This window comes from Equus quagga, chromosome 17 (genome assembly GCF_021613505.1).
Source record: "Equus quagga isolate Etosha38 chromosome 17, UCLA_HA_Equagga_1.0, whole genome shotgun sequence".
In the NCBI taxonomy this organism is placed as follows: domain Eukaryota; kingdom Metazoa; phylum Chordata; class Mammalia; order Perissodactyla; family Equidae; genus Equus; species Equus quagga.
The window spans coordinates 35,026,298-35,053,362 of record NC_060283.1 but is presented as its reverse complement, the minus strand read 5'-3'; the positions used below and the strand labels follow the sequence as shown (position 1 = coordinate 35,053,362).

Below are 27,065 nucleotides of genomic sequence, written 5' to 3'. Positions count from 1 at the left end.
GGAAAGACCCAGAGCATATTCAAATGCAAACACAATTAACCTGTGAAGGGTCAAGAGCTGCTCAAAACGTAACAAGATAACTCAAAGGACTAGAAAAAAAAAGAAAGAAACCTTTATTTACAACCATGGGAGTCCCACAGGAGTACACGAGACACACAGAATGTGCACACACACAATGAACCTTTGAAGTCACTGCCATGCCAGGCTCCCGGCCCGCGGCACCCTCAGTGCCCTATCCGCACCACCATCACGGTGACGTTGTCCGCTGAGCCCCGCTGCACCGCCTTGTTGGCCAGCCTGTTGCAGGCCGCTTCGTAGCGGGCATCGACGGCAGGCTTCCCTTCCCGGCTCTGGATCTTCTCATCCTGCCAGGCAGGAAAGGGTGACTGCTGAACAGGGGGACCCTGCACCCCGCCACTCTCCTGAGACACCACCACCTCAAGGAAGGACTGCTCCCCAGTCTCCATCAGGGCAGGCAGGACAAACTGACTGGCGAGTCCCTGGACAGAGCTGACACTGACAGAGTGCGCGGGGGCTGCCCCCCAACAACAGGCGACACGGGAGGAGCAGGGTCTCAGGACTCCAGTTCTCTAAAACCTAAGGTGCAGCTGGAACTGGCACTCCCCAGGAGATTCCTTACCTCAAGGCAGGACAGGATGAAGTTCACAGCTTCTTCTGGGGTAAAGACCTTGAAGAGGCCGTCACAGGCCAGCAAAATGAACCTAAATATAGCGAAGAAATATACGTGGGTTTTACCAAACTTCATAAAATGGGCTGGCAACGGAGGTAAAATAAATACTGTCCAACTGCTCAAAGGCTGAGAATTTTTTAAAACCAACAAGTGCTATGAGATAAAGGTTAAAAGTCCTTAGACATATTTGTAGGTGGGACGGCACACAGCAAGATCAGGACTGCCCTTGTGTTCACCAACAATCACGGATTAACCCCGACACCGGGTGCTGTGCTGCACTTCTCAGACAAGCTCGAGGAAACCACCGAATAACAACGTCGGGTGTTCGGGTGAACACACACCAGATTTCTATCACCACCTGCCTCAAGCCATTTCCCAAGGACATAGAGCTGACAGCCGACCCTCGATGGCATGTCCTTGAGCACTCTCTACCCACATGAGAGTATGTGTGAGCCCCAGAGCCCAGGGAGGACCACCGACCACCCTCACTGTCTGCAAACAGAGTTATCTATCTCCCTTCACAATCCTCCTCCTCCCAACTTCCCCAGGCAAGTCTTCGTGAACCATGATGGGTTCCATGGGACAGCTCTGGTTCTCCCAGCCTGGAGGAACGTTCTCCGCAGCCTGAAGGGAACTACCTTTCTTTTCTCAGTGGAATACTCAGGTCATGATTTTCGTTTTATGACTGGGCATTCATTCAACAAGTACTTACTGAGCACACGGTCTGTGCTTGGGACCCAGCAAGTCCAGGCGGGTTCCTGCCTTTCCAGTGAGGTGACAGACCCTGCGTAACTGATCATGCAAATGCAACACTACACCAGCACATAGAACAGGGGGCCAGGTCCAGTGTTAGAGCAGACGAGACTGTCCTAAGGCCACACTGAGAAAGCCAGAGGAGGCTGGTGGAAATGTCCCCCGACCCAAGGCAGGCCAGACATGGCCCACTGCAGGCAGGCATGGAGAGGCGGCCAGGCTGGGCAGGCAGGGCCGCAGTAAGGCCCCTTGTTGGCGGCACTGGCAGCAGGGCCTGGAAGAGCACTGCCAACTCCAGTGCGGCCAGTGAGCATCTCACCTCCCTCGTCAGTTCAGTCCTGTGAATCCCACTGTTCTGAGCTCTGAGCTCTTCTCTCTCCTCCTTCCCCCTGCTGCCTCGCATCAGCCCTCCCCCTCAAGCCAGGGCCACGGCCTCAGCTCCTGAAGGGCCTCCCAGCTCCGTCTTACTTCAAGCTTCCACAATTCCTTGCTGAGGGCTTCCTGTCACCTAGCGTGGTGCCTGGTCTGTTCAGGCCGCTTAGAATGGGAGGCGGACAAGTAAATGGGCAGGCTCTGTCCGAACACAGCTCAGCTCCACTTAAAAACCTCCCACGGTTCTCCACCAATTACAGGCTAGAATTCAAAGGCCTCAGCATGAACTCAGGGCCCTTCACAATCTGTCCCTGAAGGACCCTGTCATCATCCTTCCATCATTCCCTTTACTGGGGTCTGCCTGGCCACTTTCACACTGTTCTACTTTAATGCCTTTGTGTGTGTCCCCTCTGCCAGAAAGCCCTCTGCCTATCTCCAGCAAGAACATCCCCTCTTCCCCCACTGCCAGAGTATCCCAGAGCACCCCACACTCCCAAGACGCCCTGGATCGGAACCACCCATTCATGTATGCTCCCCTTCCAGACTATGGACCCCACTAGAGCAAATTGTCTTTCTCTCTGCACCTCCAGGGCCTAGCACCGTGCCTGAGACATGGCTGCCCACCCCCACCCCAGGTGCGTTATAGAAATTGGAAGAAGTCAGGAAGAGAAACAACCGTCTGTGTGCACATCTGTGCCTGTGGTAGGGTCATTTTACCTGTCATTGGGGGTCAGCTGGCAGCGCCTGATATCTGGCACAGAAGTGACCCCACAGCGCTTGTACTGCCCATCCCCAATGGAGCGGGACACCTCCAACACACCCAAGACACGGCCGTCCCTAAAATGAGGGGAAAGCACATTAGGACTCCACTTAACAGATCATGGCTCCACAGTACTTAGAACCTGACCTTAAAAGCAGAAAAATGGGATGGAGTGAACAATGTAACCTGTGGAAGCAGCATTATTAAGCAGCAGTGACATCTCTTAGCCTCAAATAATACACAGGGATGTCTAAGTATTTTTGTGCTGAATCTTCATTGCTCTAGGTCATTAACATGGCTGCTGCCCTTGGCGCCTCAGCCCAGCTGCACAGTGATGGGACAGGCGCCCCTCTAGCTGACACATGGCACTGTCTGGCCTAACTCATCCATGTGCCCACAGCCCAGAGTCAGACTTGACTGGATGGGATGGGGCTGGGCTCTGTTTTCCTGTTTTGTTGGCTCTTAAAGCTGCTTGGGTGATTCAAACGTGCAGCCAGGGTTAGGAATACGTGGAATAGAAGGATGTTTTGTATTTCAATCTAATTAGATTTGGAAAATACCCCAAAGTGACTATTTCCAGATTCTGAAAAACATTTCCTTTCTATCAGGTATGGGCAGCATGCAACTTAGATAAGAACAGCAGTATTCTGCACAGCATTATACTTTTACTCATTCTATTTTTAGGTGAGGGACATGGAGATGGGGAGGTGACCTATGAAAAGGCCTCCATGCTGTAAGACAGAGGCCTATCAGCAGGGGAGCAGTCCCCAGCTCAATGCCCCCAAAAACCATTGTGGTGGGCTTACTTGCTGTGTGACTTTGGACAGCTGCAACCTCTCAGGCCCTTAGACCTTCATGTGTAAAAGCAGACAAGCCACACTCGACAAGGTGCACAAGAGCGCTCCACAAACACCAAAGCTGTGTGTGGAGCTTTAGCGTCACTATGGGGCTCCCAAATGATGAACAAGCACCTCTGGAGATGCTGTGCAGACGGATGCACACCAGGAAATTCCTCACTTGGGCTGCTGACTCAGAGTCAGAATTCAGCCTGGCCCTGGCCCTTTAGTCTGCCCACAAACTCACCCCCACCCCCCACCCCCCCACCCCTGCCCCCGGAAGTGGTCACAGCTGAGTAATCAGCAACAAAGACTTCTGCTGGCATCTGTGAAAAGCTGAGCAATCGTGTTGAGTACTATTACTAAGCAAACAGCAAGAGGCGCCAAAGTGCAGAGGAGCAGAGCTGAAGACTGGAAGGGGGTAGGGGTGGGGAGTGGGGGGCCTCTCACATTTCAGAGCACCATTCAAGATGCAGCTTAAAGCACAAGAACCATGAGAAGCCAACAAAGTGCTTCCTCAGTGACCAAGTGAGTGGGTGCCTGGTGTGGACCCCTCCTCCAAGGCATAAACCTGGCTTTTTCAATGAGACTGAGTGCAATGACCACCTCTGCTATGGCAGGTCCTGGAAGACCCAGGTACTACCAGCAACTTCTGGTACAGCACAACTCAGTACAGAAAACGTGGAACAATTTCTAAGTCTGATGAAGAAAAACATGTGTACCACACCACAGAAGCCACCATTTTTATTCTTGTTTACTGAGCAAAGTTCCACTCAAAGTTCCAGAGTGGAAATCCTGCACTCGCTCAACTACAGAGTGACAGGAGAAAGCAACAAGAGACAGAATCGCGGCCCAGAAAAAGCCAATGGTATTTCAGAAACTGGCACAGCAAGCTGGCTGGCACTCTGCCTGCACCCAGTGCAACAGCCTATGTAGGACGTGCGTCCGCACACACCAGTCAGCTCGACTGAGGCAAATCAGAGTGCCAACTCTAAGACTGTGCATCTCTGGCATAAACTCCACCACTTGCCTTTCATGTTCAGTAGAAGTGCAACAGGAGCACTACTGCCTAGGCTGGTCAGGAATCAGCCACAACATGCACCTTATCTTCCCTGCCTGCCTTAGTCCTCCTAGAACTCTCTCCTACACTCAGCACTACTCCAGACACAAGTGGAAGCTCATGGTTGCAGCAGGTTCTCCCCCAACAAACTGATGAACACTCATTGTCCTTCTGCTACCCTCACAGTGTTCTCCCCAGACCACCACACAGAATGAGGGTGGGTTTTCAAGTCCTAACCACCAAGCCAATGTGCCCATCCCTTTGTACCAATCATCGACAGGACCAGTCTCCTGCCCTTAAGCACTGGCACCTTTTGCTCCACGCTGCTTTATCTCTCACCTCCTTTCCATCTGCCTGTCAATCACAACTGTTTTGCCATTGGTGGGCAAGCCATCTGACAGAGTCCCCTGACCTCAGCTACCTCTGCTGGTATTTTCTGTTCCAGTTCTTCCTTCACAATCAGAGAGAAAGGCACTGAGAGACAGCCAATCTGGCTGCTAGAACAAGCTAGACACTGCCCTGACTTCAGCTCCTCTAGCACGTGAGCAAAAGCAGGGACACAAGTGTTCTTGATATGCTTGCAAAGCTAAGGCTGGGAGGTGGAAGCCACATCTTCTGATCATCCAAGGATGGCAGAGGCCAAAATTCAGTGTATTAATGTGATGGGTGCTACAGAGATGACTGAAGGTATGATTCCAGAACTGTTTCTTTTCAGAACTTGACCGGGTCCCTGGGACACAGTACTGCACATTTAAAACTAAATGCTGCAGAGGGTGATGTCAGCCATCACCGCAGAGCGAGCTGTTCCCTTAATCTCTCCCTGCTAAGATACAATGAAAAGGACATTCATTAGCCATCAGAGGACATCGACACATCGCAACAGGACATTTGAGATATCCACATAGCTATACGTCTGAAAGTGGGGGGATTGGATCCCTGGGAAGCAGTGGAAGGAGGTAAGCGGATCTCCTCCCCTCCCAACTGGCAGTGATCTAGGGTGCAGGAACTCACACAGCAGCCAGCACACAACTCTGAGAGGAGATGGGGAAACAGGTAGCCATCTGAGGGGACGCCCCACACAGAGGTGCTCACACACCATGTGGGTGCCCCCACCAAGCCAAATAGCCTGGGCAGGCTGCAGTGAGTGTGGAGCAGGATCATACAACATCATGTGTGTGATACAAAGCACCTCCCACCCCCAGTGTACCAGCTCAGCTGGTAGGCCAGGGCAGCAAGTCAGCACCAGAGCACCTGCGTGTGTGAAGCAGCGGCACCCAGTGGGCAAATGCAGAGAGCCCTATCAGTCCAACTTCCCGCAGACGCAGCAGGTTCAGAGAACACAACTCCTGCACCCCTAACTCCATCAAATACCATGAAGTACATTAACACTCCAGAGCAGACAGAAAATTAGAAACCAATCCTGAAGACACAGAAACCTACAATCTAAATGACAGAGAATTCAAAATAGTTGTCATAAAGAAACTCAACGAGTTACAAGAAAACACCGTGCAATGAGCTCAGGAATAAAATTAATCAGAAGGAATTCTTCACAAGAGAGATTGTAACTAAAAACAATCCAAACAGAAATGCAGGAGATGAAGAACACAATAAATGAGATAAAAGCTATCTAGAATCCTTAAAAAATAGACTTGATGTTATGGAGGAGAGAATTAGTAATTTAGAGTACAGAAACACTTCAGGTGGAAGGAGGAGGGAGAAATAAGACTAAAAAGAAATGAAGAAATTCTCCAAGAAATAGCTGACTCAATTAGGAAACGCAACATAAGAATTACAGGTACTCCAGAGGGAGAAGAGAAGGAGAAAGGAGCAGAGAGCTTGTTCAAAGAAACATTAGTTGAAAACTTCCCAAACCCAGGGAAGGAACTGTATAATTACAAGTAAATGAAGCCAATAGAACTCCTAATTACATCGATACAAAAAGACTTTCTCTAAGGCATATATTAGTAAAGCTAGCAAAAATGAAGGACAAAGAAAAAATACTAAAAGCAGAAAGGCAGAAGAAAGCTAACATACAAAGGAACCCCTCTCAGGCTTTTGGCAGAAACCTTACAGGCTAGGAGAGAATGGAATGATATATTCAAAATACTGAAAGACAAAAACTTTCAACCAAGAATATTCCATCCAGCAAAACTATCCTTCAGATGGAGAAATAAAAACTTGCCCAGAAATACAAGAGCTAAGGGAGTTCATCACCACAAGACCTCCCAAAGAAATGATCAAGATGGTCCTTGGGGTTGGCCCCGTGGCCAAATGGTTAAGCTCCACTTCAGTGGCCAGGGTTTTGCCGGTTTGGATCCTGGGTGCAGACATGACACTGGTCATCAGACAATGCTGAGGTGGCATCCCATATAGCAGAGCCAGAAGGAACTACAACTAGAATATATAATACGTACTGGGGAGGCCTTGGGGAGAAAAAGGACAAAAAAAAAAAGAAGGCCCTCATAACTGAAACAAAAAAGAAAAGGTTTACAAAGCCTTGAGCAAGGAGACAGACAGCCAAAATCAGAAAATTGTAGCTATCAAAACAGGTTAGCAAATAATTATAACATTAAAGATAAAGGGAAGGAAAGCATCAGAAATAACTATAAACACCTCATTTTAATCACAACTCACAACACAAAACAGAATAAGTTATGACAACAATATTTAGATAAGGAACAGGAAAGGGACAGAAACTGCTTAAGCTAAGGAGTTTAGAGGCTACCCAAAAATGGACTGTCTCATCTATGAGATCTTTTATACAAACCTCATGGTAACCACTAAATAAAAATTCAGAACAGAGACACAAATGATAAATGAAGAGAAAACTGAGAAAACCTTCATGGAAAGTCAACAAACTGAAATGGCTGTCAGAAACACACGGGAGGAGAAACAAGGGAAACATAGAACAACTGGAAAACAAGAGATAAATGGCAGCATTAAGCCCTCATACATCAATAATCACCTTAAATGTAAATTCACTGAATCCTCCAATCAAAACACACAGAGTGGCTGAATGGATTAAAAAACAAGACCCAACAATATGCTGCCTCCAGGAAACACATCTCCCCTTTAAAGACAAACACAGACTCAGAATGAAGGGATGGAAGACAATACTCCAAGCTAATGGCAAACAAAAGACAGCAGGTTTTGCCATACTTATTTCAGACAAAGCAGACTTCAAGATAAAAAAGACAATGAGAGACAAAGAGAGGCAGTATGTAATGATAAAAGGGACATTTCACCAAGAGGACATAACACTTGTGAATATATATGCACCTAACACAGGAGCACCAAAGTATATAAAGCAACTATTAACAGACCTAAAAGGAGAAATTAACAGCAACACAGTAATAGTAGGGGACCTCAACACCCTACTTACATCAATAGATAGATCATCCAGACAAAAAGTAAAGAAGGAAATGGTGGAATTAGATGAAAAACTAGACCAGATGGACTTAATAGATATATATAGAACACTCCATACCAAAACAGCAGAATACACATTCTTCTCAAGTGTACATGGAAAATTCTCCAAAAAAAAACCATATGCTGGGAAACAAGGCAAGTCTCAATAAATTTAAGAAGACTGAAATCATGTCAAGCATCTTTTCTGACCATAACACTAAGAAACTGGAAATCAACAATAAGAAAAAAGCTGGGAAAGTCACAAATATGTGGAGACCAAACAACATGCTACTGAAAAGCCAATGGATCAATGCAGAAATCAAAAAAATATCTGGAGACAAATGGGTGTAGCAAAAGTGGTCCTAAGAGGGAAATTCACAGCAATACAGGCCCACCTCACTACCTCAAGAAACAAGAAAAATCCCAAATAAGTAATCTTAAACTACACCTAACAGAACTAGAAAAAGAAGAACAAAGCCCAAAGTCAGCAGAAGGAGGAAAATAATAAAACTTAGAGCAGAAATAAATGAAATAGAAACCAAAAAAACAATAAAAAGAATCAATGAAACTAAGAGCTGGTTCTTTGAGAAGATAAACAAAATTGACAAACCCTTAGTGAGACTCACTAAGAAAAAGAGAAGGCTCAAACAAATTAGAAATGAAAGAGAAGAAATTACAACCAATGTGATACACCAAGCTAACAAAATGAGAAATAAAAAAATCACATGATCAAGAGAAGTTACAACAGTTACCACAGAAAAACAAAAGATTGTAAAGACAATACCATACAAAAACTATATGCCAACAAATTGGGCAACCTAGAAGAAATGGATAAATTCTTAATCTCTTACAACTTCCCAAAACTGAATCAAGAAGAAATAGGAATCTGAATAGACCAATCACACATAAAGAGATTGAAACAGTAATCAAAAACCTCCCCAAAAATAAAAGTCCAGGACCAGACGGCTTCTCTGGAGAATTCCACCAAACATCCAGAGAAGATTTAATACCTATCCTTCTCACACTATTCCAGAAAATTCAGAAGATGTAACACTTCCTAACACATTCTACAAGGCCAATATCACCCTGATACCAAAGCCAGACAAGGATAACACGAAGAAGGAAAATTACAAGCCAATATCACTGATGAACAAAAATGCAAAAATTGTCAACAAAATATTGGCAAATCGAATACAGCAATACATTAAAAAGATCATACACCATGATAGAGTGAGTTTTATACCAGGGACACAGGGATGGCTCAACATCCGCAAGTCAATCAATGTGATACACCACATTAACAAAACGAGGAACAAAAACCACATGATCATCTCAACAGACGCAGAGAAAGCATGTGACAAGATCCACCATATTTATGAATAAAACACTAAATAAAATGGGTATAGAAGGAAAGTACCTCAACATAATAAGATCCAACATCCATTTATGATAAAAACTCAATAAAATGGGTATGGAAGGAAAGTACGTCAATATAACAAAGGCCATATATGACAAATCCACAGCCAACATCATACTCAACAGGGTAAAACTGAAAGCCATCCCTCTGAGAACAGGAACAAGACAAAGGTGCCCACTCCCACTATTCTTATTCAACATAGTACTGGAGGTTTGGGCCAGAGCAATTAGGCAAGAAAAAGAAATAAAAGGTATCCAAATTGGTAAGAAGTGAAACTCTGTTTGCAGATGACATGATATTATATATGGAAAACCCTAAATAATCCATCAGAAAACTATAAGAAATAATCAACAACCACTGCAAAGTTGCAGGGTACAAAATCAACTTGGAAAAATTAGTGGCATTTCAGGGCTGGCCTTGTGGTGTAGCTGTTAAGTTCAGCATGTTCTGCTTCGGCAACCCAGGTTCGTGGGTTTGGATCCCAGGCATGGACCTACACCACTCATCAGCCATGCTGTGGCAGTGACCCACATATAAAGTAGAGGACGACTGGCACAGATGTTAGCTCAGGGCTAATCTCCCTCAAGCAAAAAAATGAGGAAGACTAGCAACAGATGCTAGCTCAGGGCTAATCTTTCTCAGGAAAAAAAATCACTTGCATTTCTATACTCTGTTATAATAACAAACTAACAGAAAGAGAACTCAAGAATACAATCCCATTTACAATTGCAACAAAAAAGAAAAATATCCAGGAATAAATTTAACCAAGGAAGTGAAAGACCTATATACTGAAAACTATAAGAATTACTGAAAGAAATAAAAACCTAAAGAAATGGAAAGATACTCCATGCACATGAATTAGAAGAATAAGCATAGTTAAAATCTCCATACTACCTCAAGCAATCTACAGATTCAGTGCAATCCCAATCAGAATCTCAATGACATTCTTCACAGAAATAGAACAAAGAATGCTAAAATTCATATGGGACAAGAGAAGACCCCAAATTGCTAAAGCAATCTTGAGAAAAAAGAACAAAATTGGAGGCACCATAATTTCTGGCTTCAAAATATACTACAAAGGTACTGTAATCAAAACAGCATGGTAGTGGTACAGAAACAGGTGCACAGATCAATGAAATAGAATTGAAAGCCCAGAAATGAAACCACACATCTATGGACAGCTAACCTTTGACAAAGGAGCTGAGAACATACAATGGAGAGAGGAAAGTCTCTTCAATAGATGGCATTGGGAAAATGGGACAGCCACATGCAAAAGAATGAAAGTAGACCACTATCTTACACCAAACACAAATCTAAACTCAAAATGGATTAAAGATTTGAATATAAGATCTGAGACCATAAAACTCCTAGAAGAAAATATAGGCAGCACACTCTTGGACACTGGTCTTAGCAACATCTTTTCTAACACCATGTCTACTCTGGGAAGGGAAGCAAAAGAAAAAGTTAACAAACGGGATTGTATCAGACGAAAAAGCTCTTGCAAAGCAAAGGAAACCATGAACAAAATGAAAAGACAACCCACCAACTGGGAGAAAATATTTGGAAACCATTTATCAGACAAGGAGTTGATCTTCAAAATATATAGAGAACTCACATAACTCAACACAACAAAACAACCTGATCAAAAAATGGGCAGAGGACATGAACAGACATTTCTCAAAAGAAGATATAAATATGGCCAACAGACACATGAAAAGATGTTCACCATAGCTAATCATCAGGGAAATGCAAATCAAAACTACACTAAGATATCACCTTACACCCGTTAGATTGGCAAAAACATCCAAAACCGAGAGCAACAAATGTTGGAGAGGTTGTGGAGAAAAAGGAACCCTCATACACTGTTGGTGGGAATGCAAACTGGTACAGCCACTATGGAAAACAGTATGGAGATTTCTCAAAAAGTTAAAAATAGAAATACCCTATGACCCAGCCATCCCATTACTGGGTATCTATCCTAAGAACCTGAAATCAGAAATCCCAAGAGTCCCTTGCACCCCTATGTTCATCGCAGCATTATTTACAATAGCCAAGAGGTGGAACCAACCTACATGCCCAGAAACTGATGATTGGATAGAGAAGATACGGTATATATACACAATGGAATACTACTCAGCCATAAAAAATGACAAAATTGGCCCATTCGCAGCAACGTGGATGGACCTCGAGGGTATTATGTTAAGCGAAATAAGCCAGTCAGAGAAAGACGAACTCTATATGACTCCACTCATAGGTGGAAGTTAATATATTGACAAGGAGATCTGATGGGTGGTTACCAGGGAAAAGGGGGGGTGGGGGGAGGGCACAAAGGGGGAAGTGGTGTACCCACAACATGACTAACAATAATGTACAACTGAAATCTCACAAGGTTGTAATCTATCATAACATTAATAAAAAAAAAAATTTGCATTTCTAAAAAAAAAAAGGGCAGAGGACATGAGCAGACATTTTTCTAAAGAAGATATACAGATGGCCAACAAACACATGATGTTCAACATCACTAATTATTAGGGAAATACAAATCAAAACTACAGTGAGATATCACCTTACACCTGTCAGAATGGCTATAATTACCAAGAGGAAAAACAAAAAATGTTGGAGAGGATGTGGAGAAAAGGGAAGGCTCATACAGTGCTGGTGGGAATGCAAACTCATGCAGCCACTATGGAAACAGTATGGAGATTTCTCAAAAAATTAAAAACAGAAACACCATATGATCCAGCTATCCCACCATGGGTACTTATCCAAAGAACTTGAAATCAACAACTCAAAGAGACTTATGCACCCCTACATTCACTGCAGCATTATTCACAATAGCCAAGACGTGGAAGCAACCAAGTGACCATCAACTGATGAATGGATAAAGAAGACATGGTATACGTATACAACGGAATACTACTCAGCCACAAAAAAAGACAAAATTGTTGCAGCAACATGGATGGCCCTTGAGGGTATCATGTAAAGTGAAATAAGCCCGAGAGAGAAAGACAAACACCATACGCTTTCAAACATATGTGGAAGATAAACACATGGATAAAGAGAACATATCAGTGGTTACCAGAGGAGAAGGGGGTGGGGGGTGTGCAAAAGGGGTAAAGGGGCACATTGATATAGTGATGGATAAAAATTAGACGACTGGTGGTGAGCACGATGCAGTCTATACAGATACTGATATATAATCACGTACACTTGAAATTTCACAGTGTTACAAACTATTATGACCTTAATGTAAAAAAAAAAACTAAATACTGCATGTGCAAGCTTCCCCCAAATAGTTAAAATTTATCATTTTAACTCTTTTTTTTTTTTTGATGAGGAAGTTTGGCCCTGAGCTAACATCCATGCCCATCTCTCTCTATTTTGTATATGGGATGCCTCCACAGCATGGCTTGATGAGCGCTGTGTAGGTCCAGACCCGTGATCCGAACCCATGAACCCTGGGCAGCTGAAGCAGACTGTGCGAACTCAGCCACTATGTGATTGGGCCAGCCTCCATTTTAACTATTTTTAAATTTACAGTTGAGTGGCATTAAGTACATTCACACTCTTGTGCAACCATCACTAGTGTCCGTCTCCAGAATACTTTTCTTCTTCCCAAACTGAAACTCTGTCCCCATTAAACACTCATTCCCCATCCCCCTCCCCCATGGACCCACATTCTACCTTCTTCTCTATGACGATTCTGACCACTCTAGGGACCTCGTGTAAGTAGGATCATACAGTATTCATTCTTCGGTGACTGGCTTATTTCAATTAGCATAATGTCCTCAAGGTTCATCCACATTGTAGCACGTGACAGGATTCCCTTCTTTTTAAGGGTGAATAGTATTTCCACCATATAAATACACCACATTTTGTTTATCACTTCACCTATCCATAGGCACTTGGGTTGCTTCCACCTTTTGGCCACCATGAATAATAGTACTGCTATGAACATGGGGGTACACATATCCGTTCAAATCCTTGTTTTAAATTCTTTTGGGTATATACCCAGAAGTGGAATTTCTGGATCATACAGTAATTCGATTTTCAATTTCTGAGGCCCTGCCATGCTATCTTCCACAGAGGCTGCATCATTTTACATTTCTACCAACAGTGCACAAGGGTTCTAATTTCACCATGCAAACGTCTTATAATAGAGGGAAAAAGTCCCTAAAATACAAAACGAACTGAAACTAATGATCATAATAACCAAAATGGTAACACAACCACAGTGGACACAGTAACTCCACCTTTCCACACAGCACCCTGCGCACCCTCAGTGAGGCACAGTCTAAGGACAAGAGAACTACAAGGAACTCTCCCTAGGGATAATGTTGATACTATGATTTTGAAGCTATTTTGGCAAATAAATATACTAATGTTATTAGGAACGAAGATTTTCAGCATAAAAGAAAAGAACTACAACTACTGAGTCAAAGAGAAAGCCCTGTAACATTAAGTTTGAATAAGAAATCGCAATTTAAGCTCCCAATCTAAAACGTGTGTGTGCTTCCTAGCTGTGTCTTCGAGGAGACCTGGAATTAGCCACACCCCAGGTGAAACAGGCTTCGCCAGCACAGGGAGCTCAGGCTCAAAGACGAATGCAGGTGTGTCTGAAGGACACAGGAGTCAGCTCGCAGGCGCTCCCGTCCACTGGCCGCATCTAGGGTAAAGTGAGCAGCAAAAGCACCATGGCTCTGTGACTAGAATTAGCACATGGAATAAAGAAAATCCACTGCTGCACGGTGATTCACAGAGTAAGGGAAGAGGGAGAAAGGGAGAGAAGCAGAGGAGTGAAAGAAAAACCACTAAGTTCCACAACTGCAGGTGGCTATCTTACTTTGCAAATTGGTAATTAAAGAGTTCAACACTTACTCTGCTTTGTGGGAAGAAACTATAGTTCATCCCCTACTGACGAAGAAAAGCCTTTCTTTAGAGGATGCCTGCTAATACACATGGAAGGTATCACAGAATTAGAAAACCACCTTCATTCCCTATGAAATAACTGATTCAGGCAAGGACCACCAAGGGATGCTAAAACCATCAGGGAAAGGTCAACAGGAAACAACATATTCACAGCGTGCCGAATCACATGCTGACCAACACAGGGAGACGTGTCCCTTTGCTCTGGAGCCATCTGTTGTGACTACCATAGTCAAGTGCTGGGAAGCAGCACCACCAACAGTGACCTTATGCATCTACTCAAGTGAGGCGCTATCAAGTACGCAACATTTCCCTGTCAAATATTTTTGCTAAAAACATTTACTGTGACTCTAAAGAGGCCTTTAGGCCTAACTTCGAGTTTACAGGAAATACATGCAAACAACTTAAGTGATACCATGAAAAACCAGGCAAACTTGGAATGTTGCTGACCCTACACAACCACTGGCCTGGACTACCCATATGATCCAAGCCTGGACAGAGTGGAGACCATTCTCCACTGAAAGATGCCCATTCCAGGTAAACATGAACGCTGACTGGGCCTGGTGTCAACAAGACTCCTTGGGGACAACTGGGGAAATACAAATATAGAAGGGCTATTAGATAACCTAATAAAACCGAAGGAATTACTATTTTGTGCGGTGTTACACCTGCAACTAGCTTTCTAATAGTTTGGTCTAACACATAAATACACAGACAAAGCAAACATGGCAAAATGTTAACTACTGAATCTAGGTGGTAGATACTGAAATGTTTGTTTCATTATTTAAAAATTCTTTCTGCATGTTTGAAAATTTTAATAATAAAAGTGGGAGGGGGTGGAGGAAAAGAAAAAGCATGCCATTCCTGTCCTCGGGCCGGAGATGGGGTCACAGCCTGGCCCTATGCTCAGGAGCAGAAGGCTCCTGCCACCTGAGCCTCCCGCCCCCCCTTCTCTGAAACGAGGGGCTCACTCTGCGCCCACGCTGTCAAACCCTCTCTAAGGCATCTACATACTGCTGTCAGTAAGGGGGACTGGGAAATAGGAAGGACTGCAACACGGCTGAGCTTACTTTCAACCACAGAATTGTCAATGTCAAAACCTTTTCAAGCAGTTCAGGCAAAAGCAGAATTTTAAAGTCACAAGAAAGGGCAGAAAAGGTGCTGCTGACACTACATGAGGGTCACGTTCTCAGGCATTAACCTCCACAGCAGTCACAAGAACAGCAGTCAAGGTGGAAAAATCAGGCACAAGCTCTGCCCGCAGTCTGAAACCAGGCCTCCGATCCTGCTGATGCTCAGGTAAACGGCTGCAACCATGATCCAAATCACCTGTTACTAACCCAGGAGCTTCTGCACAAACCAGGAAAGTCCTGACTCCTCTCCAGAGGCCTCCCTGTACCACTGGCTGGAACCAGCCTGGAGCAGTCCCACAGACCTCCCCAAACAAACCACAGAAGAACAGGTATCCCGCAACGGTAAGAACTGCAGTCTGACAGAGAACATCACTGCCCCCTGATCTCCAACGGAAAAGAAAATCATAATGGTCAAACTATAAAAGGAACCAGAAAAACACTTCTGGTCAAATTCATAATGCAGTGTCCTTGAAGTGGAATTCTCCTAAAGTGCAGACAAGACTTAAGCCCTCCTTTAGCTACCTTAGGGAGATGGCACGTGACACACCAGAGCAGGCCCATGGTCTTCAAAGATTCAAGAGGCGAAACAGAACTGCAGACAGAGCCAGTTAGGAGAAGCTGTTCCCCAGGAAGCCCAGAGATGGTCTGCACCACCACAAATATTTATGTCTTAACCACCTCAGATTTCCTATCTGGAGAATGCACCTAAAGCTGTAGCTTATTCAGTTGTGATAAATGACAGTATTTATGAAAAGTTCCTAGGCACAGAATTTGAGACAGGTCTCTTCCTTTTGCAAATGTAGGGAGGCGTGTTTCTTGTACACAATTTTTGCTCCCACTTGGGCGTACAGGAAATCCTACAACATTCATTTACCTATTTTACCAGGTTACACCTCAGACAGAGCCTCATCAGGCTGACGACTGCAGAACATGGAAAATTCTACCCCTCAGAGGTCTCGTGGCCGTTTTTACAGTGAACGACCTTCCCCAGAGTTCCCATCAACCCCTGCTTACCTGACATTCCCTCCAGCCTTCTGTATTCTCATGCGTTCTTCATACTGTGTTGGATTATGCTCCTTGCTGAGGCTTAAGGCTGCATGTTTTTGACTCTCCTCATTGTAACGACACAGGATGGCCTGGGAAGATGGAGATTACAACAGCTGTGAAACTCAATGAGCCATGCACCGAAAGTTACCAGCTGAAGAGAAAGGTTAACAATGGAGTTTCAAATTCAGCCTCCTCCTGACAAACCTGAGTTCAGAGAGCCAAGCATGGAAGAAGTGTTAAGTAGCAACGTGGTGTCTTGGAAACACCAAGTAAGGGAGAGAAGCCCCTGGTCTGGGTCTCAACTCTGGTACAAACTCTGCTGGATGATCACAGGCAATGGCTCACTCTCTCTAGGTTGTCTTCTTATCAGTGACACGAAAGGGAGGCACTTAAGTATCAAAGTCCCTTAGGCGTTACCATCCTTTGAGTCTACAAGAGGCAAGATGAGGCTGACCAAGTGCGTCTCTGTGTCCCCCAGCTGCATGTTTATCATGTGGTAACTTCCAGATAAGCTTCTATTTTACAGAGGAGGAAGCTGAGGCCCAGAGGATAAGTATCGTGCCTAAAGTCACACAGTAGGGCTAGGACTGAAATTTGGGTCTGACACCAGCCTTTTTTTTTTCTTCCCCAATTTTACTTGTGCAATTTTTTAAATCATTTGGTCTAAACACACACGTACTAGAGACAGTCTACTGGAGGATCGCCAGAATATGAACTCTACTACGGCAGGGACTATCATCTGTGATGTTCACTGCCGTACCCCTAGTGCCTGGTATTTATTTATAAATCACCCTGAAAGCAACAGGGGTTGGGCCATTATGTCCAGATCTGAAGATGCCAGCTTAAGAGTGGGAAGGGTCACTTTGTTACTGTGACTGCTGAAGGAGCAGGGAGGCTAGCTGAAAAAGCAGCAATGGAAATACACATTTCATCCTGACGGGGGAGGAGGAAAGGACTGCCACCAGTCTTGCAGAGCATCACCCTCCAGCTTACGTAGTTCCCCACAACTGTGACTGGGACACAGGATATCACCAGTGGGAAGTAATTGGGTTTTCTCCCTTAGCCACGTGGACTGGGCCCAATGGATGATCAGCACATCACCTAGCAGGTTTCTAGCTACAGCTTTTGAGTTAGTTTGCAACCACAATGATTTTGAGGCAGGGATTAATATTTTCCATTCAATACTGCCTGAGGTCAGAGAAATAAAGTTGAAGAATATTTAAGCTACTTGCATACCCAATTAAATTCCAACCCACAACACCATCTAGACAGAATATGCATACAAAAAAAGAAAACAGAATGGATCTGGGTTTTAAAGCAGAAGAGGTCTGTTAGAGGGCTTCCTCCTGCTCAGCTGCTGTTCCCTACCCAGAACTTACACTCTGCAGCGGAAGCCCCTGCAGCAACCCCACAGGACAGACTTCAACCCCGCCAGCGTCATTAATCTTATCCAACAAGTGCTGCTATGGCTCCTCCCCCATATCACATGCTGGTATCTAAGTGGGTGGCTCCAGAGCCACATACCCGACTATCTCCGAGGTTGGCAATATAAAGAATGTTGTCTACAGCCAGAACACACGTGGCAGTGGACCCATCTTTCCAGGCAGGCTTCCTGGGGGGAAACACATCAGAAATACAGTCACCACCAACACGCTAACACCTTGAGACTAATTTCCAGAGTTGAATAGGAAGTGTCTTACACTTTAAAATGGACTGTTTCCTTGATATGTGCTTTTTTTCTGTTTCCAATTAACAGTTTTAGGAGCTTACTAGATGCTAGGTACTTTTCAGACAGGGAGCATTAGCATTAAACCATATCAGAAGACCTGACATGCGTTTGGGAAAACACCACACACTCTCCACTCACACGTCTTCACGTGGTTAGACTTACTGGCTGGAAGCTTGTTTAAGGAACTCTTCATCAGTATGCTTAAAGGTGTCCAAAAGGCATCTCTTCACGGTTTTCTCTACACTGATCACGTCTCCTATTACAAAAGGAATAAAAGAAAAACTCTTAAGAGGGAAGATCGTCATCCTCCCACTGTCACTTTGCTTTCGTACTGTGACCAGGAACACCTGTAATTCCTCACCTACAAGGCAGTGCCATTTGTATTTGATTTTGATAGTTTCCCAACTGTGAAGGCAAGACGCCCACTTGTACCCAACGACACTTCACAAGAGGTGCCCCTCAGAGACACGAGAAGTTGTATACTGGGCTCACCTCGGAGCCCAGTGCCCTCAGCCCTACTCTTTTAAGATCATCAATCATTGTTTGACTAAAGCCAAAACGACATATCTCAGTGATTGACACAAAAGCAGACACCAAGACGAACATGAACGATTTAGTTCTCAGTCTCACCTTTAGGAAACTTCCTGATTAAGTTCTGATGCAAATTCTGTGCAGCGAATTTTGAGGCTCGAATTCCTCCATGTCCATCAAAAACAGCAAAATATGAAACCCGGGTACTGCAGGAATGAATTGAGAGGCTGTAAGATTCTCAGAGCAGAGAGTCCTCCTCTCCATTAAAGCTTCTAAATTTTAAACAGTGAACGTTAGTAAGACAGGGAAGTCCTGCTGCTAAGACACCAGTCACACTGTCAAGAATGGGAAATAAAGGCCATAAGTAACATTAACTGAGAAAACATTTAAAAAGCTTTCATGGTATTTTAAAATTAAAAACTCACACTTGTTTCAAAAATCAAAAATTATTAACTGATTTTTCACTGAAGATGAAACTAAAATTCCTAACTTTCTTCTATTAAAACCAGATTTGTTTAAACACTAATACACAGATAAACAGTTACTGTTCTACACAGTCAAAACTATCTCTAAGGGCAGGGGGTGGTTCCACAACTGTTATCCAAACTTTGACCGATACCTAACTCTTGAAGTTTATCTTAACAGTCTTATTCCTGCTCCCCTTTCAAGTTTTGACAGAAAACTCACATCTATGAAACAAATGGCATGGCATTAAATAATAAACTGTTTCAAAAAAGAAAGAACAAAAATACTATGAGAAATGACCTTCACCCTACAGAGCTGCTCTTTTTTCAAACCTTTTTGGAATGGCTTTTCAATTTGGGACATCACGAGCCATGAAAAAATGAACTTCCTCTGGTTTGTAACTCAGAACTGCTATCTCACAGCATGGCATGTGCTACGTAGGGTGTTCCCAGGTAAACCTGTCCCCTAAAATCTATCTGTCCCATGGGGATCTCCAGAAGTCTCTTTCCTGGCTTTAAAAACAACTTTAAAGCATAGTCCTGATCTTGGTGAGCAACAGCAGCCTAACAGCAGTGAGCGTGTGTGTGTGTGTGTGTATATATATATATATATAGATATAGTCACCCCCACACGTGACCAGGCACCCTGCAGGGGCCACCACCTTCTCCCATTAGGCTTCATCTACTGGACAAAAGCTCTGACACCAATGGCTCCAGCACACTGTACGTTAATGACCTACTGGTGTCAGTTAACAAATGTAAGGTATAGATTACGTAATCAGGGAAATTAGGTGGTGTATGTTATGTAATTACACATTATAATATATATAAATATAATGCATGTTAACAACCAATTCAGTGTCCTACCTTCCAGTTGCTTTTCCTCCATGTCTAAGACCTTATCTGGAAAGTTTCATTTCGCTTGTACAGGTTCAGGAAATTTTCCCCTTCTTCTTGACGTCACTCTACTTTTGTTCTCTCTCTGGGCCCTCGCTATCTGCACTAGCTCTCCCTGATCACTGACTCACTGCTGTAATCAGCGGCTTCCACCTCCATCCTCTCGGTCAGAGTAAGAATGCTCCCTGCCAGAAGCTCTTCAGATACTGGTGAAGAGTACCACACCCTAAAGACCCACAATGTGGAGAGTCATTCTCCATTTAGTGGGGTTTCTCAACTTCAGCAGGACGGACATCTGGGGCTGAACAATTCTTTGTTGTGGGGCTGTCCTGGGTGTTGTAGGATGTTTAGCAGCATCCCATCCCCCAACCAGAGGTCAGTAGCATATCACCCTGTTGTGACAAACAATAACGTCCCTGGGGGGCAAAATCAACCCCAGCTGAGAACTACTGACATTGAACCAAGCGGCTCAAGTGATATGTCTTTCTAATAAATACAAACTGGTTACAGTCCAAAATCCAGTCAGATCAGAGACTTTCATGCCAACCAGGCTTGCTGGGGTGTAGACACTCACATGAGGGATGATGGGGGTTTACACTCCTCGGTGATGTCATTCAGAATGACATGGGCATCCTGCATCTCCTCCCGCTCGCCCTTCCGCTCGGCCACATAGCCTTTCAAAGCAAAGATTGCTGAAGAGGCTACGGAAAAAGAGAACAAAAAGCCAATACAAAACTGTGCCCTTCCCTCCAGAAGCCCTAGGCCCAGAGCAAATGAGAGGGAACTCTGGCTGCTTTACTCAGCAATGGCCTAATGGTGCAAATACACTAGACTCCTCAAGGCATCTCCCAGCTGCATGTCTGTAACTAAAATCAGACAACTGTTGGACAGGGCCAGTCTCTGAACAGCGGAGAGAAGACAGGAGACGACAGTAAGATAGTACAGAACAGCTCCATTTAAAAAGACCTAAGTCAAAGCACCAGAGTGTGCTGCCATCCCACAGAAGCAGGGTTTGAATTGAGGGAAGGAATTACGTGCAAACCTGGTCTTGACAATAAATCCAACGAGGACAGAAGAATTCCTAGTTTACAGAAATGCAAGTAGGTACAGTTTATCCCAAATGTCTTGTTGCACACCCTGAAAATATCTATTTCCATGCTTAAAGCTGGAAGAATTTGAACAAATGGTAAGATCCGTTGCTTTTACTTTGAATAAAAGGATAAACGAGTCCAGTGAGCCACAGAAATCTATTGATACTGAATGGTTAGGCTGGTTTAAGCTCCCTTTCTGAGACCTAGGGCCATGGAAATAATAAAATGAGCACTTTCAGAAGAGCTGTTGCTGGCAGGCGTGACATTCTTTAGGCTAAAGGCAATGATAAGCTAAGCTGAAGACCAGGTCTTCACAGCTGAGCTGGGAGTAAGGCCTTCCACACACCTCTATGTGTATCTTCCAGCTTCATTCGGGATCGTTTGTGGCAAAAGACAAAGTGGTCTTGTGCAGTAAGTAAAAATCCACAGCTCTCTCTCTTCAGCTGATATTTTTCATTTCTCCCCCATGAACTCTGATAAGTTACAAAGCCGATTACAAACTTCAATTGCTTTTTCCAACCTCAGGCTCTCTCAGGAGGCTGCCTGCTGAGCTACTCACAGAATTCAAAGTGTTCATCAACAGCTTGTAAACAAAGACAGGGAGTCAGAGAGAAGATGAGTGCTCCATAAGCTAAGTGTTCCCTGGAAAAGGCGAAGTAAAACTACCTGTGTTTTTTAACCCTTCAGAACAAATGTCAGTTTCCTGTCTGACCAAAGGTAACATCAGAGATGTACACGGAAAGTAAAGAGAGAAAGAAAGCAAAAGAAAACTTGGAAATCTGTTTGCAAAAAGGGAACCCTACCCGCTCCTTGAATACAGACATAAAATGGAAGTATTATAATCAGAAAGCTGAGCTTGTTTTTGCTCTGGGTTGTTTTAAAATATGAAGTCTAATACATTTGTTTTCAAACTGTCTGAAAACCTTTACAAACTTTCTTTTCCACAAGCTCTTCACTGCCATTCTTCTCTTCTTCAGAGGTTTTTCTCTTTGCTCCTTTCCCTTCATTCTTTACCATCTGGGATATCGAAGTGTCAAGAGAACCTGGAAATAAAGTAAAAGCCAGACAGAAACAGAGCTGTAGACTGTTAGAAAGACCGTCCCGAGCAGAGCAGGCTCCACCCCAGCCCGCAGAGACAAAGGCTTCTCATGGTAAAACAGACATTCACGTCTTTGGGCTACAGCGCATACATGATGCTTTACATCCACAGGCCCTTATTCATAAACAGGGAAGTTTCCAAAATCTGCAAAGAGACACATCCTGAACAAGTTCAAAAAAGTAACAAGTGCCAAAAAAGGCTTAAAACGAGGTAAATGTCAGGCTTTAAGAACTGTATGCATCCTGAAAAGCGAAAAAGGGCTGCCGAAGCCATTCCCATTCGCAGAGGGATGAATTTGTGCACAAAGCCAGAGCTAAGAGCACCTGCAGTGTGCGTGTGTTTTCGAATGAGAAAAGCCTAGTTTCAAATTCCAGCTCTGTCACTCACAAGAGGTGCACCCCAAGGGAAGTTACTTAACCTTCCAGCCTCAGCTTCTTCATCCATAACATGGGCAGAACACTGTCATCTCACAGGGTTGTTCAAAAATTGATGGGGACAAGGTATGTACAGCACTTATCACAGTGCCTGGTCCAATAAATGGCAGCTGCTGTCATAATTACTGGCCCTACGTATTCTCTGCATTTAGGGATAAAAGCATACAACCATTTATTCAACTTCTCTTCGCCAGACATTTCTGAGTACTGCGGAAAAAATTTCCCAGCCCTCAAGAAGAGTCAATTACTTGCAAAAGGACAGATTTCTGCAACAGTATGACACAACACATATATCTCACCCCATATAATAAGGCAAATTGACAGAAACTTTGAGAGACATTTCTAAAAGACTCTCTCCGTTAGCCTCTTGTTGCTTACTTTTTGTGTTCCAGTTTTCCCAATGTATATGCAAAAGAATCTTCTGTTAAGTTGCAAAACAGAGAAATTTTTAAAGCTTTGTTATTGCCTTCTAATCAAATTACATTGTAGTCAGAATGTAGCCTGTATATGAAATCAATTCTTTATTGGGACTGACTTTATGGCCGAGAGTATAATCAATTTTTGTAAATGGTCCTTGCCTGCTTAAGAAGAATATACGTCTTCTCAAGAAATCCAAAATAACAGATGCAAGATTGGATTCTACATCCAAAAAAATCAAGCTTGTTCAAAGTGGCGCTGAAACCTTCTACGGTGTTACCAGTTTACTGTCTTTTGCCCTATGGATAACTAAGACATAGCTATGCTGACTCTTTCTTTTATTAAATCTGTTAAGAGCCCAGTTTGCATTTATTAACTTTCATTATAACTAAGAGTTCAGTCATCCCTCAATATTCACGGGGATTGGTTCCAAGAACAGCCGCAGATACCACAATCTGCAGATGCTCAAGTCCCTTATATAAAATGGCATAGTACAATGAATACAGTCGGTCCCCCACACCCTCTCGGATACAGAGGGCTGACTGTACTGTCTTTACTGGGAAGGTTTTAGGCTAAACTGTATGGGAACCCTGTAACTTTTTGGTATGGGTCCACAGCCCTGAAAACCTGAGAATTCTTACGTAAGATGATTGTAATACTTTTTGTAAATACGGGACCTATACTAATCTAATCTATTCTTTCTAGACTAGTTCCAGTCATTCTATGGTAATGAATTAGTAATACCAAAAATCTGAAGCAGCAAGTGTATCTGACAATGCAATGAAGGTTTTTACATCAAAAGATAATTCCACATGAAAGAAGATAGCCTGCATTCCCACTGTCCCCCTACGCCCTACCCTCTCCTTCCTTTAGGGGAGGAGCATGTGAGAAGTTAGAGGAATCTGCTCTAGGCTTCCCGCTGCTTAACTGAGACACAGAAAGAAAAGCTACATATATATGGGACTAGGTAGAGCCAGTGTTAATGAGCTTGACAAAAATGACATCAAATCAATAAAAAATCTTGAGAATGTATAAGGACTGACTGGAAAATAACTAAGGTCTTGAATTTCAAAGAAATTCCTACACATCATCTGTACCAGTCCCCAACCAGTGTCATTCAGACTTCATCTTTTTAAGGTCAAAATTTTTGTAATGTGGGTGACAGAAAACAGAAGACCTACTTATTTGTACTTATGGGTTCAAGGATATGGAAAATACTTTAACTGTATTTCATATATGCAGACACTTCTGCTGGATACATTTGGGTCTGTCAGGAACATTACAAACCAGAATGACAGACTAGGAGATTTTTTTTTAAAAACATTAATAACAAAGTTCAAAGTAAATTATAGAACCCTTAATTCTTAAAGTTGTAAGAGGATGAACCTCAAGAAATAAAAAATAATCACAAAAAATGATGTAGTATTTAGGTATCTAATCTTTTTGCTTCCACCTGATGGTGCCTATTTAGTCTTAATAGACTTTATGTTGTACTATGATTTAATGTCATCCCAAACCCTGTTAAAAGCTATAAGAGTAAAACACTATGTACTAGTTCCATTAGTGCATTGGATGTTTTTCCCCTACCACTTACCTGAATCGCCACTGCTGGCTGGTGGGAGGTCATCAAAAAGCAAAGGTCCCCCTGATCCTGAAACACAGCAGAACGCCTAGTGAGCCCACAAAACCTGCATGAGGCTTAAGTTTCAGAATCCATCCCACCAGGAACCTCTGCAGGTCATTGAAATAAACTCAAAACTCTTGTGTCAATCCAGTGGCCACTCACAGTGCGGTAAATAATGTCTTGAACCTATTTTATTTTAAAGTCCTATCATTTCAAAGGAAACAAAAACCTGCCTTAAAGAGTTAAATCTTATTTCAACTAGTAAAGTAAACACTCAAATGAACCAGAGAAAACTGCTCTCAACATTTTCACGCAGTTTCTCAGTGCTTGTGACTAGCAGATTTTTCTGCCTTACCTGATGCCATGGATTCAAAACTTAAGACAGTCCAACACCTAAAACATCTGTGTGTTGAAAATGGGGGAAAGGGAAAAAGATTGAGACAACTACAATCCCAGGATGACATGTTGACACACACCTGGGAGAGCCTGAAGACTGTACCTGAGTCAGTACTGCTGGCCGGAGGGAGGTCATCAAAGAGCAGAGGTCCCCTCTGAGCTTCCTTCCCTAGAACAGGGAACACCCGCTTAGAGAGCATTTGGTCACCGGCCAGGAGGGCTTTTCAAAGGGGGATCTTCTAAGTTCGCTACTAAATCCAAATTTTCTCCTCACTTAATTTAAAAAATATTTTTTTGACATCTATTTAATATGGACATTTGTTTCCAACAGTTATAGTCAACATAAAAGCAATGAAAGATGACCCAACAGGCATTTTAAGGACTATTGGGTATTTTGAGGAAAACAAATATTTTTCTTGATAATTTCATTATTGATAGCAAAAAACATTGAAAAATATTTCTTTAAAAGTGAATCCTGGGGGTCGGCCCCGAGGCCGAGTGGTTAAGTTTGCTCACTCTGCTTTGGCGGCCCAGGGTTTCAACGGTTCGGATCCTGGGCACAGACATGGCTCTGCTCATCAGGCCACGGTGAGGCAGCATCCCACATCCCACAGCTAGAAGGACCCACAACTAAAATATATAACTAAGGACTGGGGGGCTTTGGGGAGAAGAAGGAAAAAGTAAAAAATAAAAAGAAATTTTAAAAAAATAAGTTAAAAAAAGAATTATATTAAACAAAAAAGTGAATCCTGGGAAGAAAAAATCTGACTCTAGAGCAAGAAAATGGTAATCTGGTACCTGAAGATAGAACTTAAGAGATGGAGGGAGTCTTCAGAGATCTACAGTCTTAATAAAATCCTATTTCAATAACTGAAATTAACCACCAAGTAGAATCTCAAAACAAACGAACACAGAGCCGACAAGAGGCTTGAGGGAAGCAAATCTGTCTTGACTTGGCCTCCCAGCACAGTGCCCAATTCAGCAACAATCCGCGGAGAAAACGGGGAATTTCAGATACTCCACGATAAACTCTGGAGAAAGTCAGGGAAATTTTTTATCTAAAACATCTGAAGATTTACATACCAAAAGTCCTTGCCTTAAATGTTTTATACTCAATTATCCCGTGCCACATAAAATTTGACCACCATTCCTTATTCTCCAGCTGTTCCCAAAATTTCTATTGAAGCTATTAAATGTATGAACTGGCAACAGAAACGGGGAACAAAGGGCCGAAGACGAAGGTGCCGGCTCATGTCCTGTGAAGTCCAACACGCTGAGTCAACACAGGCTTTGTCCCACCTCCTGTTCTTCAGAGTTCAAGTACAGAAATGTGCTCCTTTGAAAACCAATTCCCAAGGGCCAGCCCCCGGAGGGCCTAGTGGTTAAGTTCGGTGCGGTTCATTTCAGCAGCCTTGGTTCAGTTCCCAGGCATGGACCTACATCACTGTCAGTGGCCATGCCGTGGTGGCAGCTTACACACAAAAAGAGGAATACTGCCAACTGATGTTAGCTCAGGGCAAATCCTCCACAGCAAAAAAATAAAATAAAAATTAAAACCACTTCCTTTGTCCACATGGTCTTTTTGCCTCTATGTAGAAAAGAGGCGGGTATCAATTCTACCCTTTTAAAAACAAAAATTTAAATTTAAATTTATCAACTCCAAGGAGGGAAAATTTTTCAGGAGTCTTTAGATCAGAAGTACCTTAAATACCTGATAAATTCCCGACTTAACAAAAAGTAACCTTTCTGCTTTATAACCCTAATGCAAATGGGAAATGTTCACTCCATTAAGTTATATTCTTATTCTTCAGAATTACCCTAAACAAACTAAGTAGTGCGAATACTTTCATTTCTCTCACAAGTGACATACAGACTCTATGGGAAGTATTCAAAACAGCATTAGCACATTAAAAGACATTTAGGATAACTACTGACTCACTGTACCAATCCAATCCTTCTACGAGCATCCCTAATATTCTA

At 43.3% G+C, this 27,065-nt stretch overlaps 1 protein-coding gene across 3 annotated transcripts; it reads right to left on the bottom strand.

Moving 5' to 3' along the window:
- Nucleotides 1-97: 97 nt before the first annotated feature.
- On the bottom strand, nt 98-25,300 carry ILKAP (ILK associated serine/threonine phosphatase). Of its 3 annotated transcripts, none has more exons than XM_046644047.1 (11): nt 25,189-25,300; nt 24,660-24,716; nt 22,039-22,158; nt 20,599-20,725; nt 18,763-18,869; nt 18,295-18,388; nt 17,928-18,015; nt 16,371-16,492; nt 2,534-2,653; nt 641-722; nt 98-365 (listed from the first exon to the last, which is right to left on the bottom strand). In XM_046644047.1, the coding sequence occupies exons 1-11, from the start codon at nt 25,283-25,285 to the stop codon at nt 225-227; spliced, it is 1,155 nt and encodes a 384-aa protein (XP_046500003.1). In that variant the 5' UTR covers nt 25,286-25,300; the 3' UTR covers nt 98-224. The 3 variants fall into 3 exon arrangements, with proteins under 3 accessions (XP_046500003.1, XP_046500005.1, XP_046500004.1); XM_046644049.1 differs by having other exon boundaries at nt 25,166-25,256; XM_046644048.1 differs by lacking the exon at nt 22,039-22,158.
- Nucleotides 25,301-27,065: the final 1,765 nt, after the last annotated feature.

What these genes read in the sequence shown, in the direction of transcription:
- ILKAP (XM_046644047.1), bottom strand. Translation starts at nt 25,285, where the DNA reads ATGCTCTCTAAGCGGGTGTTCCCTGTTCTAGGGAAGGAAGCTCAGAGG. An exon ending in GGAAAAGAAAGTTTGTAAAG is followed by an intron (nt 20,726 to 22,038) that starts GTTTTCAGACAG and finishes CTTTTTCCGTAG; the next exon opens with CCTCTTCAGCAATCTTTGCT. An exon ending in TCATCCTGTCCTGCCTTGAG is followed by an intron (nt 366 to 640) that starts GTAAGGAATCTC and finishes CCTGCCTGGCAG; the next exon opens with GATGAGAAGATCCAGAGCCG.